This window comes from Crocodylus porosus, unplaced genomic scaffold, assembly GCF_001723895.1.
Source record: "Crocodylus porosus isolate Cpor-Errol unplaced genomic scaffold, CroPor_comp1, whole genome shotgun sequence".
In the NCBI taxonomy this organism is placed as follows: domain Eukaryota; kingdom Metazoa; phylum Chordata; order Crocodylia; family Crocodylidae; genus Crocodylus; species Crocodylus porosus.
Genome location: NW_017728927.1, coordinates 5,455,614 through 5,474,920, shown reverse-complemented (window position 1 = coordinate 5,474,920; position 19,307 = coordinate 5,455,614). Strand labels below are relative to the sequence as shown.

The window sequence follows — 19,307 nt, the reverse complement described above, 5'->3', positions numbered from 1 at the left end:
CCCCGGCCCGCGCGGGCGGCTCTGCTGCTCCGGCCTTCAGCGCTCCGCGGCCGACGTCTCGGCAGAGGCGGTGCGGTGCGGCCGGGAGGGAGCCGGCGGGCCCGGGCCTGTGTCCCGCAGCAGAGGGGCCTCGGGCGCCCCCCGGGGCCGGGCGGGGGGGGATCGGCACAGGCGCCGCGACCAGCACAGCTGTCTGCTACGAGCCGCCTCTCCTTACAGCGTGTAGGACGCTAGGGCTGGAAGGGCCTCGAGGCAGCATCTAAATCACCCCAGGCTAGGGACTGTTGAACCTGGGCTAAAATGCTTCCCACGAAGGCCAATCCACCTAGGACCCAGCCTACATTCCCCCTCTTGCAGTCGAAGCCCAGTCTTTCAGGCCTGCCGCAATTCCTGCCCCTCTCCGAGTGGGTAAGAGCGCGGGCTTGGTCCTGCCTGTCCGGGCACCTATTACAGTAACCAGGGTTTTCCCATTTGCTCCAAGTCTTCCAGCTCCACCTCTTTCATCCGAGGTCGTCTTGAAGTAGGTGCTGAGGGTGGGAGCGAGTGCAGAGGCTGGAGGTGTGACCCTGGCGTGAGCACGCACCTCACACCAAGGTGGCCTTTGCCCCTCTTCTCTTCCATGCCAGATAAAGCCACGGACCCAAGCATCCCTGAGGAGAACTGGGAATGCATCCAGCGGTTCTGCGACCAGGTGAACGCCAACCCGGAAGGGTGAGTGAGGCGGCAGAGCTCTGCATTCGCTCTGAGCTCTGTGTTGCATCTGGCGCCGAGATTATCTCGTTGCAGAGGGGAAAAGTAATCTGCAAATCATCCTGTTGTAGCGGGAGAGCTCAGAGCAGTGACTCAGGCGCTGTGATGGGAGGGGGCGGCCTTGCTCTGATAACAGGTCAGAACCAGCTCCAGGGGCACGTCCACCACAGCCCCCGCTCGGTGAGACCCTGCCTTCCGGTCCTTCGCACCCCTCGCAAGCAGGTGCAGGTTTCTTTGGGGCTGTTCTGCACAGACACGAGTGCCCCTCGTTCCTGGTGTGGCCTGAGGGGCTGCGGTCCCCACGGGAGGAGCTGATCGAGCACGAGTGCCGGCCAGTGCCGCAGATCCTGAGCTTCTCCTAGGCAGAGGCATGCATTCAGGGCAGCAAGTCCTGCTCCTTCATGACCAGTCATCCTGCTGGACGTGTGCAGTGCGCAGCCCCAGCACCGGGCCTGCCTTTCGGCAGCTCAGGAGACATCCTCCCAGGGTGATGGCCCTGTGCCGCCCGTGCTCTCCAGCAGGCACGACCATGAGGAACTATAATCATTCCCACCTGGGAAGCTGCTGCCTGCCTGCTTCCCTCCCTTACCTCTTGAGTGGGTAGACCCCAACCCAGCACTGAGCCAGAGGGAGGGTTGCACTGGGGAGCCTGGTAGCTGCCCTTCTCTCCACAGTAGAAGCAGCAGCGTTTGCTTTTGGGAGAGGCCACGCACACCCTGACTTGTTTCTGTTACTCCCCAGCTCGTCCCTTGCACCACGACTGCTTGCCCATAAGATACAGTCGCCGCAGGAGATGGAAGCTCTTCATGCCTTAACAGTAAGTGCTTTATCCCCATGCTCACATGGGCAGAGGGGAGCTGGAAATGCCCTTCTCAGGGCACACTTTGTGTCTAGGACTTTAAAAAAAAAAAAAAGAAAATAAAAGAACTGTCCCCTTTCACTCATTCCTGGCGCGTGTGATTGTAATGGAGCAGCTTTGGGGAGTGCTTCTGTGGGAGTAACCACCGTGCCGGCCTCCCACGCAGCTCTCCCTCAGACGGCTCAGTCCCAGGCTGAGGGCTCTGCGTTTCCAGCCCACCGCTCTGCCAGGCCCTGTCTCCCTACCTGAAAGCCCCTCCCATGAGTCCTGTGCTTCTGTAAACTCCAGCTCTGTGTTCTCGCTTCAGGGTCAGGCTCTCTCATGTGTTCACAGCATTGCGCGGTCTCCAGGATCCTGTCTTTCCCTTCACGTCAGACAGGAGTCCCCATAGGATGGCCTGATGAGTCCCCGCTGCGCACCGGCTCTCCTGGTCCTGGCCTACTGCACCCGGGGCTCCTCTGACCCTAGGCCAGCTCTGCCCACATAGTCCCCCAGTAGCATTTGGACCTGTGAGGCTGTCGGCTCCAAGGCTGCTCTGTGGCCTTCCTGAGTACAAGAAGGGGTCTGCCAACCCCCGGTAGCTGGCAGAAGGCCTGTGTAGACACACCTGTACTGTCTGCTGCTGCCGTCTCCAGGAACGCTCTGCTGACGAGCTGCTGTAGTACAAGCATGTGGATGTGAATATACTGTGGTGGCTTCTCTGCCTGCTGGCAGGATGCCTGGTACCTAGCGTAGACAAAGCCATGGGCACCCCTGGAGTGGAGCTTGCTGGCTTCACCACAGCCTGCTGTGCCCACGACTGTTTCCTGGAGGGGAAGAGCCAGTTCATATCACCTTGCTTTGCTGCTCTGTCACTGCGGGGACGGGTCTGGGGTTTGCCAGCGACAGTCATGGTCTGCCGTGTTCTGTCACCCCTCCCTGGCTGAGTTTTCCTCTCTGTAGTGCTGTCTGTTCGCTCATGCTCACTGCTTTTAAAAGGGTAAAAATGACACACGTAGCCCATCAGTAACATCTTGGGTAACTTTTACTTGTGTCTGGGTTGCCAATAGGTTCCTAGAAATGTGTCCTGCTGGCCCAGCCTGGAGGAACGTCTGGTCAGCTTTGCATGGGCGCGGGGCTTTGCTGCTGGTGGTGTGGCTTAATTAATTTCTCTGCAGGTGCTGGAGATGTGTGTGAACAACTGCGGGGAAAGGTTTCACAGCGAAGTGGCAAAATTCCGATTCCTGAATGAGCTGATCAAAGTGCTGTCCCCAAAGGTAGGTGAACCACAGCCTCAACCCAGCTGGCCGAGCATCCTCTAGAATTCACATAGGAAGGCGACGTTTGTGCTGATTGCACGTGGGCACCGAGTAGGACGGTTCTGCAGTGCCTCCCTGGGACAGCACGTGCTGGGAGCGGGATCACTGCGACATCACTTTGGAGATCGAAAGGGAGTCAGAGCTGAGGAAGCAGTGCAACCCCTCTGAGCTGCTGAGTGAGCCCATGTGAGGCGTCCAGTGTGGGGAAAGCATCTGGCTCTCGGGCCAGAGCCCCTTGCAGGACATGTCACTAAACACCAGGTATTCACAGCATGCAGTAGCACTGCCTGGGCTGGTAGCATCTGGAGCTGACATGTAACCAGAAGCAGTCCCCTGTTCACACCTAGGAGGATTTACTCTCAGCAGACCTGTGCAAACGCGGCTCTCATGCTTCAGGGTCTGGAGCTCACTCATGCAAATCCCGGTGGGGGGTGCTGCCTTTGCTCTGCAGATGTACCCATGGTGGGTTGTATTCTGCCTCTTCATGCTTGCCTGGTGTCTCTGGATCTTTCTTCTTCCCTACTCACAGCTCCACTGGGACATGTTGGGGCTCCTAGAATGCTGGAGACTCTTCTTGTTTCTTTCCAGCTTGTGCTTCATAGTGCTGGGATCTTGGCTGCCAGCTTTCTGGGAACACCCCAGAAGCCCAGACAAGAGCCTCTGAATTTGCACCAGTACCTGGGGAAGAACAAGGAGCTGGAGGGGGCTGTAAAAGATTCATTATCATGAAAGAGCCCCTAGGAGAGTAGGAAGTGGGAGTGAGCCCTGAAGGATACGCTACCCTCCCCCCCCTCCTTTTGCTTCTCTTTCTGCTCCGTGCTCAGTCTCTTCCACTCCTAGATCTGGCTGTACTGTTTGGGTTGGAAACAATTCAGGTAATGTTTAAGTACAAGCAGGAAACTGTTTTCAGTGTAATTAAAAGCAAAACAAATGAAGGGGATTGCTCCTTTGGCTTTTGTCTTCCCTGCTCGGAGCTGGTCAGACAGCACTGTCACTATTTCTTGGGGTATATTATTTATTATCTGTTTAATAAGAGAGTCTTTAATTAAACACATCACTACAAATGCTTTAATCAATTGTAGGGTTTGTAACTAGCAGCACCATAAATAATGCATCGGGAACCCATTACCAAGACCGGCTCTGTGCCTGAATGTTCTGGGGCTGAAGCCAAAACCCTTTGGTTGTAACCACTTTCCTTTTTGTTTTTAGTATTTTGGAAGCTGGTCATCAGAAAAGGTCAAATCGAGAGTCATAGAAATAATGTTCAGTTGGACGGTTTGGTTTCCTCAGGAAGTTAAAATCCGGGATGCTTATCAGATGCTGAAGAAACAAGGTTGAGTTCTGTTATTTCAGTTTCCTTTTTCCCCCTTCAAAGCCACGTGGCTTCAAACCACAGAGAGCTGACTAGTGACTTGAAAGCCTTTCCAGCATGATTCAGCTTTTCCCATAGTGGTCTCGGTGTGCGGGGAATGAGGGTGAAGCACTAGATCTGTAACAGTCTGGAGGCACCTAGAGATCTGGTGAGGTGCTTGCTAGGAGCATGTATGTAGAGAGCACAAGGGACTTAGGTGTCTGTCTTCCCCTGGAAGGCAGTGGGAATTAAGGCCTTCAGCCGCTGGTGTCTGCCCAAGCTGTGTACCTCTGCCCCAAAGTCCTACTACAGGAAATTTGTTGCCTGCACGGTCTCACCTAAGCACAAGTATTTGCCTCTTTGTTGGCTTGCCGGTCCAGCGACAAGCATGCTTGGCAGGTATAACAGGAACATTATGTGCCAGTGGGTTCAGCCCACTGTGTGTGAAGAGGCAGGGGTTACAGAATCATAGAAAATGAGGGTTGAAGGGACCTCAGGAAGTTGCATCTAGTCCAACCCCCTGCTCAAAGCAGGACCTGCCCCAACTAGATCATCCCAATTAAGGCTTTGTCTACCTGGGTCTTAAACACCTCCAAGAAGGAGACTCCACCACCTCTCTGGGTAACCTGTTCCAGTGCTTCACCCTCCTAGTGAGAAAATTCTTCCTAATATCCAACCTCAACTTCCCTTGCTGCAACTTGGGCCCATTGCTCCTTGTCCTGTCGTCAGCCCCCATGGAGAACAGTCCAGCTCCATCCTCTTTGCAGCCCCCCTGTAGGGAGGTGAAGGCTGCTGTTCAGTCCCCCTCAGCCTTCTCTTCTCCAGACTAAATCGCCCAGTTCCCTCAGCCTCTCCTCACCAGTCCTGTCCCCCAGCCCCCCAAACCATTTTTGTTGCCTTCCACTGGACTCTCTCCAATGTGTCCACATCCCTTCTGTAGTGGGGGGCCCAAAACTGAACACAGGACTCCAGACGTGGCCTCCCCAGTGCTGAATAGAGGGGAAGAATCACTGCCCTTGACCTACTGGCAATGCTCCTACCAATGCAGCCTAGGATACCAGTAGCTTTCTTGGCAACAAGGGCACATTGCTGGCTCATATTCAGCTTCTTGTCCACTGTCACCCCCAGGTCCTTTTCTGCAGAGCTGCTGCCCAGCCAGTCATCCCCAAGCCTGTCCCAGTGCAGGGGATTGGTCTGTCCTGAGTGCAGGACTTCTCATTTGTCCCTGTTGAACCTCATGAGATTTCTTTTGGCTCAGTCCTCCAATTTGTCTAGGTCACTCTGAATCCTAGCCCTGCCCTCCAGCGTATTGACTACTCTTGAAAACTTACAAGCTTGGAGAATCTACAACTTCTCTAGGTGCCTGTTCCAATGCTTGACCACCTTCATAGTCAGGAAGTTTCTTCTCATCTCCAACTTAAATTTCCCCTGCTGCAGCTTGAGACCATTACTCCTAATCCTATTTATCCTTGACAGCCACAGAGAAAAGTCCATCTCCATCCTCTCTTCAGTTATCCTGCAGGTGTTTCAAGACTGTTACCAAATCCCCTCAGTCTTCTCTTCTCCAGGCTAAATAGCCCTAGTTTTTGGAAGCCATTAGAATGTCATTCTCTTTGCTACCTGTTTCAGGGCTCGTTAAACAAGACCCCAAACTGCTGGAAGACAAAATCTTACCCCCTCCATCACCGCGACCTAAAAATTCCATTTTTGATGTTGATGAAGAGAAGTCCAAGGTAAATCTCGGGTGGCAAAGGAGGTGGACAGGCAGAGTCTGCTTGTGAGAGCCCAGGGTTGAGAACTCATGAAAGTCTCTGCTCTGCCATTCTCCCCCATGCCAAGCACCTACCCCCAGACTGTTGGCTGTGCTGGTGGGGCTCTCATTTCCTCTTGCTGGAGCTGTTTTGAGGTTTGTAGGAGCAGTGTCTCTGTCCCCATTTAATTATGTATCCATGTTGGAACAGGAGAGCAAGAAGGGGAGACTGACAGACAGACTGGGTCTGACAGCAGGTGGTCAGCCCCGTAGTAGTTCCTGTTGCCGGCAGTTTGCCCTTGCTGTGACCAGTGCAAGGCAGTCACAGGATCCTGATCAGGCAGTGAGACAGAGCCCATGTGTTGCAGGGCTCTCGCCAGCTGTGGCAGCTTTACACTTCCGTGTTTATGTGCTGAGTGGCTGTAGCGTAGCACCTGGGGGCTGTTGCTCATGCTGTTCTTTAATGGTTTCTGCTCAACAGCTCTTAGCCAGACTTCTGAAGAGCAGCCACCCTGAGGACCTGCAGGCTGCCAACAGGCTGATCAAGAGCATGATTAAAGAGGTAGGCAGTGGGAGAGGCTAACAGCTGCCTGCCTGCATCAGGGGAGCTATGCTCTTGGCAGGTGGGGAGGAGAGACAGGCTGAGGAAGACAGGCAGCTTCCTTTGCACCATCTGTATCATCGCTGCTGCTGCTGCTGCACTGGGACCTGGTGGGAAAGAAACCAGGGGAGGAATGGGAGCCTGGCAGGGAAGTCTGTCCCAGCAGAACAGGAGGCAGCACATACATCCAGGAGGTGGGAACTGCTGAGCCACTCTTCGGAAGGAGACCTGGTATCAATAACATTTCGGTAGTAAACTTTCCCTGCCAAGGGTGCCTAGAGTGACAGCTGCACTGCCCCGAGCACTGAGCTGTGTTGCTTTCAGGACAGGTGCCAGAAGACCTGCTTTGATGTTCCAGGCTTTTGCTTGAGTTTCCCCTTCGAGCTGACAAGCACCTGCCTGGTCTTAGCACTGGCTGGAGAGGGTGTTTACTTTGTGGGTGATATTTGAGCAAAATCCCACCAGCTCCTGGGGTGAGATGGGGCAGGGGGAGGATGAACCTCTCCACTGGCGGAGCAGCCAGGCTCCTTATTGGGCTGGGCTGGGCCCCATGGGGGGATCTCGTGCCCTGTCACCCTGCATAGTGGCTGGCATGAACCTTGTGTGTCCCACAGAATCAGTTAACCCCTGCCATGTGCCCCAGGCTGGCTCTTGGCAGGTCCATGTCGCTCACAGGCTGTGCGTATGGTTATATTTGATAGTGTTTCCTAGGGCTTTGCGAGGCTTCAGACTGTGCTTCGGATCTGGAGAAGCTTTGGATGCTTTGGCGTCTGAAGCAGCATGCCCGGATCGAAGTACTGGCTTTGTTAGGCTTTACCGAAGTGGTTCGGAGCTTCCAAACTGCTTCGGAGCTGCCTCAGAGATCCAGGCATAGGGTATAATGGGGAATCGAAGAAATATCTATAACTTTGTTGTTTTTTGTCTGATTTGGGTGAAACTTGCAGGGGTGGTAGCCTCTGCTGAGGCCACAAAGCCTGCCAAGTTTCAAGGAGATAAGTGCAGGGGTTTGGGGGGAACTGTACCTCAAGCTGCTGACAGGCAAAACTGATGCCATGAGTGACCCTGTGTGTGTTAAGGCGCAGCAGGGTGACAGCTGCAGGGGTGGTGGCCCCTGCTGTGGCCACGATGCCTGCCAGCTGTGGAGGAGATCGGTGCAGGGCTTCTGGGTTCTGGGGCCCTGCACCCCGAGCTGCTGACAGACAAAACTGGGTGCCTGTGGGACTGACTGACTTGGTTTTGTAGGCGTTAATGAGCAATGATTAACACCTACAAAACCACACACTAAGGAGAGTAAAGAATCAATACAGACAACTGCCCCAAGACGACACAGTTAGTCCCACAAGCACCCATGTCACAAGTTTTGCCTGTCAGCAGCTAGAGGTGCAGGGTCCCAGAACCCAGAAGCCCTGCATGGATCTCCCCCACAGCTGGCAGGCGTCACAGCAGGGGCCACCACCCCTGAAGCTGTTATCCTGCCGCGCCTTAGCACATGCAGTATCACCCATGGCACGAATTCTGCTTGTCAGCAGCTTGAGGTGTAGTTTCCCCCAAACCCCTACACCAATCTTCTTGAAACTCGGCAGGCTTCATGCTCTCAGCAGAGGCTACCACCCCTGCATGTTTCATCCAAATCGCACAAAAAAACAACCAAGTTGTAGATATTTCATTGATCCCCCCCACTCCTTATACCGTATGGCCGGATATGAGGTGGCTCCAAAGCTCCGGAGCTGCTTCGGCCGGATCGAAGTGGGAACCTGGTCCGGAGCTCTGGATCAGATCGCGGCCATCTGAAGCAGCCAAATCCGAAGCCAGATCGAATAGCTGCTGACTCGCACAGGCCTAGTGTTTCCCTATGGTTTTCTCTCCTATGAAGCCCCTGGGGGAAGTGCTGGCTGAGTAGTGCACTGAGCACATCCCAGTTAGCATAGCCAGGCACCTTTTCCCACCCTGCTCTATCATGCCTCATATCACAGGAACAGGAGAAATCAGCCAAGGTGTCCAAGCGGCTGAACACCCTTGATGATGTCCGCGAGAGCGTCCGGCTTCTGGAGGAGCTGCTGGTGCAATACCGGCAGCGAGATCTCTCCGCACCCGACCTGGGGAGGCTGCAGGTGAGCTGCTGCTCCTCCTGCCCAGACTCCTGGGGTGCTCAGAGCCACTGACTGAGTATGGCTGGGGGTGGAGCTGCCCGTCGTGTCCGTCTGTCAGCTTGAGCCTGCCCCAGAGTGTTGTAGGCAGCTGGAGAATGGCCCCTGGATGCTGGGGGGTCCTGCCACGTGGGGGGTTCCTCCAGTCCAGCTGTGTGAGATGGATCAGGTGTTCTCCCAGCTGACAGGCCTCTGACCGCTCCTGCAGACAGCTGCAAAGTGCATGCTTGCTTCTTGGCAGTGGTCGGTGCCCGTGAACATGCTGTGTGCCGAGTACTCGGATATGCCTGATTCCTTGTCATGTCTGTTGGTGGCCACACACAGTGCTATGCTGCAGGACCCCATCAGGGGGCTGAGGGTGGTGGGATGGGAAGCCCCTTCCCCCAGTCCCTGTCCTTGCAGCTCATGGCCCAGTGCCAACACAGCTTTTGTCTGGCCTGGTGCAGGAAGCGATGGCTCGCCTCTCCTTTCCACACAGTTTGTGTTTGCAGCTGCAGGGGTCGAGTGCAGTGATCTGAGGCTGGGCCATGCTAGGCCAGCACCTGATGGCCTGTGTTTTCTTCCCCAGGGCCTGTCCGAACACTGTGAGAAGCTCCGGCCCCTGCTCTTTCGCCTGGCCAGCGAGACTGTGGACAATGATGAGGCTTTGGGTAAAGTTCAACAGAACGTGATGCCAGCCCCCTCCTGCTCTCCAGTCAGGAGACTGCCCAGTGGTGCATTCCTGTCCCTGGGATGGTGCTCCTAGGTGGGAGGAGCAGGGGTCCTTGTGTCTGCACAGTGGGTCTGTACGGTCCCCAGATGGACCATCTGCCCCACGTCTCTGCAGTGTGCCCATACCTGCAAGCCCCTGCACCCAGAGCTTTCCTTGCACTCAGATCTAAGCAGATATTAACAACAAAAGCAGCAGTTTAAAGGGACACATGACAAAAAACAATGGCCCGAGACCCAGCAAATGCCTATCCAGAGATATAAGCAGGCCTGAGGTAGTATGGACTTGCATCTCTCTGGGGCTTTCCTTCTGCAGCACAGACATTCTTCAGCATCCTTTCCTGCCCTTCGCAGGAGTGGCAGCTAGCACTATCCCAGGGTAGAGGCAGGGGCAGTGTCACCAGTGGGAAACCTCCCAGGCTCTCACATCCAGGTCGGGCTCAGCAGCCTTGTCACAAGGTTTCTCTGGTGCAGTCTGGTTTTTCTGTCTGGAGCACACAGTTAATGCTCAGTAGGGTCCTTAGTCACTCAAGGACATCTGGTTCCCTCCAGCCAGGACGGCTCTGGGCCATGCGACTGGTGCACGAGACATCCTGCTGAGTTCTAGCCTTCAGAAAGATCTGCTTTCCCTGGCACACCCTTGCCCCCCTCACCTCCCATCTCGTTCCCTGTCAGGGAGCAACTGCAGTGCCAGCCTTCCACAGCTATGGGACTCAGCCCTTCCTACAGGACTGTGGTCCAGTCTCTCTCTCCGTGTCTAACCACAGTGTTTCTGGGCCTTGTGATTGCCATGATAACCTTGAAGACCAGTGTGAACACATGCTTTGAAGCCTGCCCAAATGTACAGAGACCCTGAAGCAAGAGCACAGAGCCAGCGTCCTGCCCCTGGCAGCTGAGTCGGGGCCCATTGAGTCTGATTGTGCAGCCACAGGATGGCAGTGTTAGGGGTGGGGTAGGTTTGCAAGTACTTGGAAGGACAGGATAAGAATTCAAAATTATCCTGACAACCTTGGCAGGCGGGGGAGTCTCCATCCTTGGAGGTTTTTAAGACCCAGGTAGACAAAGCCTTGGCTGGGATGATGTAGCTGGGGCTGGTCCTGCTTGGAGCAGGGGGTTGGACTAGATGCGACCTCCTGACATCCTCCTTTTCTATGACTCTGATTCTAACCTGGAGGGAGGATCTAAAAACAAGAGAGAAACTTGGCAGAGACAAGTGTGAAATGCTTACCAAGAGCAGAGAAGTTAAGTATGAAATGGCGGGTACTGGCCAGGTTGCCATAGCACAGAGAGATCTGGGGCTTACCGTGGCTCCTGCAATCAATATGAGCCAACAGCATGGTATTGCTGCAGGAAAGGCCTGTCTCACTCTGGGTGCATTCCCAGGAGAGTTGCATGTGGAGCACAGGACAGTTTTTCCCTGTATTCAGTCCTGCCGAGGCCCTACTGAATGTTGTCCAGCTCTGGCAGCACCCTTTAAAACTCCGGACATGCTGAAGCATCAGGAATGATAAGTGGGTCATACTGTGCGACTGATGAGGAAAGGGGAGGAATTGGGTTGTTTTTAGACTAGGAAACAGGAGTGTGTGTAGGGGGGCTGTGGTTGCAGTGTTCCACTATATAAAAGGTTGTTGTAAAACCAACAGTGATCAATTGTTTTCCCTGTGCTGGAGGAAGGACAAAATGAAATAGCTTAATTTGCAGCAAAGGAGGTTTAGGCTGTTGCCAGGAAAACTGCTCAACTGTGAGGTGGTGACAGGCTGGGACAGGCTCCCTGGAGAGGCTCCTTCATGGGAAGTTTTTAAAAATGGGATGGACAGACCCCTGGTCTAAGTGCCCTTGGCTCAGCCTTAGGGCAGGATCGTATGACATGCCTCCTGAGGTCCTTTATCACCCTGTGTTGGTCACAACAGTTTGCATGGAATTGCTAACCTGTGGCATAGGGCACATGGCAGATTACAGGCAGCACAGCACAGACAGGGCAGGAAGCAAAAAGCAGAGCAGCACATAGTTTCATAGTTATAGTTTCATAGTTTCTAGGGTCGGAAGGGACCTGAGCAGATCATCGGGTCCAAACCCCTGCCATGGCAGGAAAGAGTACTGGAGACAAATGACCCCAGCAAGGTGTATATCTAGCCTCCTCTTAAAGACCTCCAGGGTAGGAGCCAGCACCACTTCTCTTGGAAGTTGGTTCCAGATCCTAGCCGCCCTGACCGTGAAGTAGCGCTTCCTGATATCTAGCCTGAATCTGCCCTCTGCCAGCTTGTGACCGTTATTCCTGGTCACTCCTGGTAGTGCTCGGGGGAACAGGGACTCCCCCAATGTCTGCTGGTCCCCTCTGACTAGGTTGTAACAGGCCACTAGATCCCCCTCAGCCTTCTCTTGCAGAGGCTGAACAGATTCAGGTCCCGTAGCCTCTCCTCGTAGGGCCTGCCCTGCTGCCCCCGATCATGCGAGTGACCTCCTCTGGACCCTCTCCATGTTGTCCACATCCCTCTTGAAGTGCGGTGCCCAGAACTGGACGCAGTACTCCCGCTGCGGCCTGACCAGTGCCGCATAGAGGGGGAGGATCACCTCCTTGGACCTGCCTGAGATGCATCTGTGGATGCATGACAAGGTACGGTTGGCCGTCCTGACATCAGGCGGGGGAAGAGGATTGGAGTGGTAGTTGGGGGTGAGACATAATTTGTGACAGCCTCCCAAAAAAGTTGGCGGTTCCTGAGCTAGATGCTGCTGTGCAGCCACAGACCTTGTCTGTACAGTATCACTTAGACAGTTGTTCGCATGGGTCGTCCCTGCAGCAGCTGCGCTTCTCTGGCTGAAAGCTTCCCCTCCTCCAGGGGTATAGGTTGTAGCCATATTGGTCTAAGGACACAGGCAGACAAGGTTCTTTGGGTGGATGTGATATCTTTTATTAGACCAACTCAAATAGTTGGAAAAATTCTTTGCAAGCTTTCTAGTGCAAACACCCTTCATGAAGAGGAGTATCCCAGCACAGCCCACCTCTGTGCTGCCTCTCCAAGCTCTCAGGCACCTGGGAAGAGAATGCTGGGGGAGGGCTTGGACCTGGGGTTTTAGCTGCGTTTGCTTTCCTGTCTCTGGGTATTGTGCAAAATCACAGTGTCTCAGCTGGGTAAACACAGGTCAGTCTGAGACAGGATCTGCCTAATGACAGCCTCTCTGCTCAGCCACAGCAACAGCAGCTGGGGTGACTGGCTGGGCATTGCCTTGTGGCTGGCAGGTTTGCAGGCATAGGCTCCAGCATGCTCATGATCCGTGTGGAAGCTGGTATCCTGCTGGCCTTCCTGCTGGAGCAGTAAGGTTTGTGTCTTCTGGTCCACAGCTGAGATTCTCCAGGCCAATGACCAACTCACGCAAGCACTCGGGTCCTACAAGCAGACTGTACTTGGCCACGACCAGGACAGCAGAGCCGATGCCACAGGTAAAGAATCCTCCAGGGTCTGCTGACAGCTGCAGTGAAAACTCCTTCCCCTTACAGCATCTGAGTGGGGCTCTGATAGGCGTGGGGCCGAGACTGAATGTGGAGAGCATGCTAAAGATCACAGACAAGCATGAACCCCCCCCACCATGCCAGTCGGCAAGCCCTGTGTGCACTCGGTGGCAGGGAGGTTGTTGGGATGCAGAGCACTGAGCGCACAGGGACTATGTCTTATGCCGCCTCCTTCCTCCATGCTAAAGGTGTAGGCGTACGTGGTTATCCTAGAGCGCTGTGTATTGACTGAGAAGGAAACTGCAAGGGGAAAATGGTAGATTTGGCACCTTTTTTCCTTTCTGATGTGAAAAACATTATTTTTTAGATTAGAAATTCCCACATTCCTAGAAAAGCTGTGCTGGCTGGCTCTGCAGCAGCTGGAGCTGTAGTGAAAGGATGGTGGCTCCAAAGCCGAGGAGGTGAAGGCTGAGCTGTGGGGAGGAGAAGGGATTTTGGCTAGTTTGTCCAAGAGGACTGAGGTTTGCCAACAGCCATTGAGCTTTCAGGTTTTGTCCTTCCAGCATGGTGGGATTTCTGTGTGCTGCTTTCTTGGAGTCCTCCAGAAAAAGCAGCAGAAACGGGAACTATTCCTGATCCCTGTAAGTCAGGAAACCAGCATGGGGGCACAGGCCTGGTGCTTACCCCACCTTGTGCAGGGTAGGACTGGGGCAGACGTGCTAGAGGGCAGCTTGCACTATTGCCTCACTGACCCACCCTCAGTGAAGGGCCGCCTGCCCAATTATGTCAGTTCTGTTTATGGACAGAAGAGGAGTCAGGGGGTTCTGCCACCTTCAACCCCATTGACATGCCTGTCACGAACATCCCTGGAACCCTTCACTCTTGGGGGTCTTAAGCTGACACCCCTGGGCCAGCCATTAACCCTTCCTGCTGTTCCTGCAGCAGTGCAGCCGCCGCAGGGCACTGTGAAGAGCTACACACTCATAGACTTCTCGGAGCTGGATGCCACATCCCAGCTCCCCCCGGAGCCATGGGAAGACGAGGATGCTGCCTCCCGGCACAACAGCACCACTTCTGCCTGCTTGCTTGAAGAAGAGCTGATGTTGCTAGGTTTGTGCGGAATGCCCCTGCTCCCGTGAGGTCTTGGTGTCTAGCGTGGGCTCTGGCTTCCTCTTTCACATCTGTTCTGAAAGAGTGGGTGCAGCCAGGAGGTGTGGGGGGATGCCCTGAGTTATCAGGGAGCCCATTTTCCCTCACAGCATAGAGTCACGGTCTGACTCTGCTATTAGACCCCTGGGCTGTCTCACCTGTGGTGACTGGTCTCTGCTTTTGCTGCTTCCCTAGGCCTCAGTGACTCCCCCATGATACAGAAGCCATCGCCTGAGTTCAGCTCCTTGCAGGTGAGCGATGCCTGGATTGCCTAGGCCAGTGGCTTTCAACCTGTGGTCCACAGACCCGTGGGGGTCCACAGGCTATGTCTAGGGGTCTGTGAAAGATGACTATGGTCACAAATGTAAAAAAGTTGCACTGGTCAAGCTTGTGTGTGCATCTCCCACAGGGGGGCAATGCATGGCAGAGTCTCTGGGTCTCCTTTTGACTCAGCCTGTCTCAGCAGTCACTGGCTGCAAGGTGAGGGGAAAATGGGGCAGAGAATTAAATGTCAGAATACGAGCCTGCAGGCGAGGGGGTGGGAAAAAGCACTGGTTTGGAGCATACACGACAGATCCCCACAGGGTGAAACCAGATCTGCCACAGCTGCGATCCTGCCTGCTAAGGTTGGAGGTGTTTCAAGACATTCCAGACCCTAGCACTGCAGACAGCAAAGGGACTTGACTGTCCTTCAGGAAGCTCCGTTTCTGTGGCAGATGGCTGTGCTGTCTGTCCCCAGGGCCTTGTGATGCATGGGGGGTGGGGGACGCTCAGGGTGCCTCTACAAGTGTCTGCACCCACAGAGATCCTGGCTGGCTAGGTGGGAAGGGACCAGCACCCATCTCTGTCCCAGTCACAGCTGGAGAACAGCACTGCTTCTGCCAGGCTCATTTGTACTGAGATGATCACCTTTGCAGCCTGCCAGCCCCTGCCGCCAGCTGTTCAGTGAATTCCTCCAGGGAGACTTGCCACCAAATTACCTCTAATCGCTCTGTTTCAGTTGCATTTAAAAACATAGCCTTGGCAGGATTTGTGCGTGCCCCTGGGTTTTGCTGCAGTATTTAGCTCTGTGGTACCGGCTCTGCAGGAACCTAAAGCTCCTTATTTTGCAGATGGCTGGGCACAATGGATACAATCAAACCGAGAATGCTGATACCCACCACAGCACGGGGCTGGGGAATGGCTGGGAGGGCAGCTCTCCAGAGAAGAACATGCCTCGTGGCACAATTGGGCAGCTGTCTTCACTGCCTGGGACAAAGCCATTTCCCTCGTAAGTCAAGTGAATGCAGCTCAGGTCTGTTTGGAGATGGGCCAGTCCTGTGTTAAGACTGCGAGATACAAGGGACCTTGTAGAACCCCCTAACTGTGGCAAGCAAGAGAAGGCAAACTGCCCCTGGTTTGGCACTGCACCCATTCCCCATCACTCACAGTTTGATGCAACATTTATCCCTAGGTTTGCTTAATTGCAAACAAGGGTTTTCTCTGCAAAGCTTTCCAGGAGCGTGGAAGCTTTGTGGCTTGACAGATTAGTAACAAGCTGCTTCTGGGCTGGACACATGTACAGTTTAAACTCGGAGCTTTCTCTAGCACTCTGCCACTCTGAAAGCGCTTTGGACGGCTTTCTGCAGACCTTGCTGGAACGTTCTCCAGGGCTGTCAGAGGAAACCTAGCAATTGGCAGGCCAAATTAATCGCCTGGAGATTGTAAGGATGGAAGGGACTGTAACAGGATCTGCCACAGAGAGTGCTGATGCGCGCTGAAGCAGCAGTTCCTTCAGTGTCCTGTAGAATCAGCACAGGCTTGACAATGACTCCTTTGAAGGGTCTGCTACCAGATTCTTTGCACCCTGCAGGGCTGGGGGGCATGAGCAGACTGAAGGGACACTGGGAAGAAGGGTCACTGCGCAGGAGGGGTGGTTAGTATTCTGCATGCCTTTTCTTCCAGGAATTTATCACCCCTGAAATCATCCCTGCCAGATCTTCCATGTAGCTCTGCTGCAGATGTTTTGACCTCCAGTCTCGCCTGTGACCTGAAACCTGCTGCTGCTTTGCAGGACTCTTCTCTGGCAAACCTTTTTGTTCCCTTAGCTTCAATTAAACCAAGTAAGAGCAAAGGTTTCTGTGTTCCAGCCCTGCTCAATGCAGCCCACCCCCTGATCCCCAGCAAGTAGCAATTTTGCCATGGAGCAGCCTGGAAGGCAGACAGCTGACAGGGTGATACCCATGTCCCTGGCTCCCTGCCCACCTCCGGCTGACAGACTCCAAGCCCAGGAATGAGGGGCACAGTTTTGGTGATGCCCCTGCAACCCCTTGTGACCTTTGTGTTTGAAATCTCCCGGTGAAGTCATTGCACCTTCCCAGCTGCTCTCCCCTGTGAAGGTATAGATTCACCCTTGAGCCTGAGTACAAGGGACCCACCCTTGAAATGGCCTTGGGCTCCCTGCTCACTAGCCAGGCTGCCTCTTGTACATTAACTTTGCAGTGGGCTTCCAAACCCAGCTGGCAGTAGCTCCTCTCATGCTGTGAACAGCTCTCATAGATTGATTCATAGGTTACAAGGCTGGAAGGGACCTTGGAAGATCATTGGGTCCTGTCAGAACAAGGCACTAGCAAGGCAATGGGCTGCTGCCTTCCCTGGGAGTAAAAGAGGGCAGTGATATCTCACTTCCTAGAGCGCTTGCAGCAGCAGCATGTCATGGTAAAGGGGAGAGGCAAAGCCAAGGCCAGCAGTGCTCCATGGAGCTTTACAGGGACAGATTCACACTTCCACATGCTCTGACTTCCCTTTTGTAAGTGAAGGGCTTGAGCTCACTTTGCATAGCTGGTGACTGAGCTGACAGCCTGGGTTCCCTGCTGCCTGCCACAAGGGCAGAGTGAAAGGGTAGAGGGAAAGATGGATATGGTTGTGGTTTGCACTGATCTGCGCTGTTGCTAGGGGAGTGTGTGGGCCTCCTGCAGGTCAGGGTTTACTGCTAGCTCTTGTTTGTGTGGGGCCAGTGCAGCCTGGCCTGTGCCTCACACATTGCTTTCTCTGGCAGGTGCCATCCCCCCCATCACCGTGTATGACCAGAATGGCTTCAAGGCCATGCTCCACTTCTCCCGAGACCCCGCTCCCAGCCAGGTGAACGTACTTGTGATGGTGCTCTCCTTGCTGAGCACCTCAGCTCAACCAATTCAGGACATCGTGTTCCAGGCTGCGGTCCCCAAGGTGAGAAGTGGGCTCAAAGTGAAGCTGGGCTGTTCAGAAGTGCCCTGGGTTGAAGCTGTGCCATCTGTAGTGGGGCAGCTGCTTTGGCTGCTGGCAGGGGTATAGCAACCAGACCTGCTCACATTCCCCTGAGCTCCTGTAGCTTTGGCTCCCCTGTGCCACTGGGCCTAGGCACTTGTCAAGCATCTGCCCCAGACACAAAGTGCAGATGTCTGCCCTAGTACCAGGATCTCATATGTGGCTGTAGGACCCTCTGGGCTGCCACAGACAAGAGTAGCTCTCCGTCACCAAGACGGTGAAGATGCTTTCCAGTGGCCTGCATAGACTGCTTGGGACATGCACCCATCACTCCAGGTGCAAAACTCCAGCAGAAGGTGTCTAGGCAGCAGGCCTGTGTGCCTGTGACAAGCTACTGATCTTGGAATGGTCCCAACACTGTCTAGCCGTGATTGAAGCAAGCCTGTTTCCTCTCTCCTGGCAGGCAATGAGAATCAAGTTACAGCCAGCCTCGGGTTCTGAGCTTCCACCTTTCAACCCTCTGCTCCCCCCAGCTGTGATCTCCCAGGTCCTGCTGCTAGCCAACCCGAACAAAGTAAGCGGCAGTGCCACCTTTGAAGGGTACAATGAGCAGTCAGGCACATGGGGGGCAATGCTGCAGGGACAACCAGGCAGCCTGGGCTGCCTCAGGGAGCCTGAGTCCCTGTGCATGCAATCACAGTCCCTCTGGGTCAGGGAGAAGAGCTGTGCCATTAGGATGTAGGACAGCCCCAGGTGTGTTCCTTGGGCTGGCCCAGCCCCAGAGGGAGACTGCATGGTGCTGTGTCATACTCAGGAGACGGAGGGTGGGGAACAGGGCCATCCACCATCTCTGCAGCCAGGCCAGCTCTCCGTACTCCCCTGGGGGAGCTGAGGGCTTCTCTGGTGCTGCATTGCCTGTGGCCTGCCACGTTCGCTGCTCCTGCTTGCTGGGGTCGAGGTAGTGCCCCTTGGCCTTGGCAGAGGGGCACAGACTTCAGGACCTACTGCTGTATGAGCCTCTTTCTCTCTTCCAGGACCCTATCCGACTGCGGTACAAGCTCATGTTCACACAGGGCGGGCGGCCCGTCAGCGAGGTGGGAGAGGTGACTGGCTTCCCTGAGGCAGAGCTGTGGGGCAGGAGCTGAGTGGCTGGGATGACTGGGTCAGACACTGCTGCCTGGCCTCACCGTAGTCGTGCCAGGGGATGCCTGGGCTCGTCATGAGCGCCTGCGGGGGCCAGTGTGTGCAGTCAAGTAGGCACCTGCATACTGGGGACAGCCCAGGGCCTTGGGCTAGCTCCTGTCTCCATGACTCTGTTTCTTGCACTTGCTCCGGGGCTCCCTGCGGGGCCTGGCATGGGGGTGCCAGGCTCAGCACAGCCCAGACCCCCTGTCCCACCAGCACTTCTTCCACTGCTGCTTCCTGAAGCCCCCCGGGAAGAAGCCACTGACACTTCCCGTCTCCTCCTGTGCAGTGCCAGGGTGCCTCCTCGACCGGCTTGTATTGCTGCGGCAGTCTCCTTGTCCCAACCCTGCTCTCACCAGTGCCCAGGACTCACAGCAAGGGGCCTGGGTGCCAGGCAGCACCCCTGTGACTGAAGGTGGAGCCTGTCTCGCTGCCTCCTGGGTCCTGAGCCCACCGCTTCTCCTGCCTCAGCCTCCTCCGTGCCTTGCCAGCCCTCGCGGTGCCTCCGTGGCAGCCTCCTCCTGGGCGGGCCCCCCAGCCAAGCAGGGTCCGTGTCTATGCAAAGCCGGGGCTGCCCTGAGGGCTCGCTGGCTCCTGTCAAGTTTACAGCTGTTTAAAAACAATACCCAGTGGATTTCGCTGTGCCAGCGTCCAGGCTCGTTCGTGGCAGTGGGGGCAGCTCTGAGGGATCTCACCAGCAGCTGCTGCAGGGGTGGTGCTAGGCTGAGGTCCCCACGGTCTGCCTTGCCCTCAGCCCGGGAGGTGCAGGGCCTGCGGGTGACTCACCCCCGTGACCCCTGACATTACTGGGGCCAGGCTGGGGGGGTCCATGGGCC

The 19,307-nt window shown here is 55.2% G+C and overlaps 1 protein-coding gene across 1 annotated transcript; it reads left to right on the top strand.

The window, feature by feature from the left end:
- Nucleotides 1-632: 632 nt before the first annotated feature.
- Nucleotides 633-19,111, top strand: GGA2 (golgi associated, gamma adaptin ear containing, ARF binding protein 2). The gene is made up of 16 exons (XM_019541830.1): nucleotides 633-711; nucleotides 1,492-1,567; nucleotides 2,767-2,865; nucleotides 4,117-4,240; nucleotides 5,888-5,991; nucleotides 6,490-6,570; nucleotides 8,583-8,720; nucleotides 9,325-9,406; nucleotides 12,805-12,903; nucleotides 13,855-14,022; nucleotides 14,257-14,312; nucleotides 15,174-15,331; nucleotides 16,006-16,163; nucleotides 17,099-17,272; nucleotides 17,754-17,860; nucleotides 18,321-19,111. Exons 2-16 carry the CDS (start codon nucleotides 1,544-1,546, stop codon nucleotides 18,429-18,431), a joined length of 1,683 nt encoding a protein of 560 aa, XP_019397375.1. The 5' UTR covers nucleotides 633-711; nucleotides 1,492-1,543; the 3' UTR covers nucleotides 18,432-19,111.
- The last annotated feature ends 196 nt before the right edge of the window (nucleotides 19,112-19,307 follow it).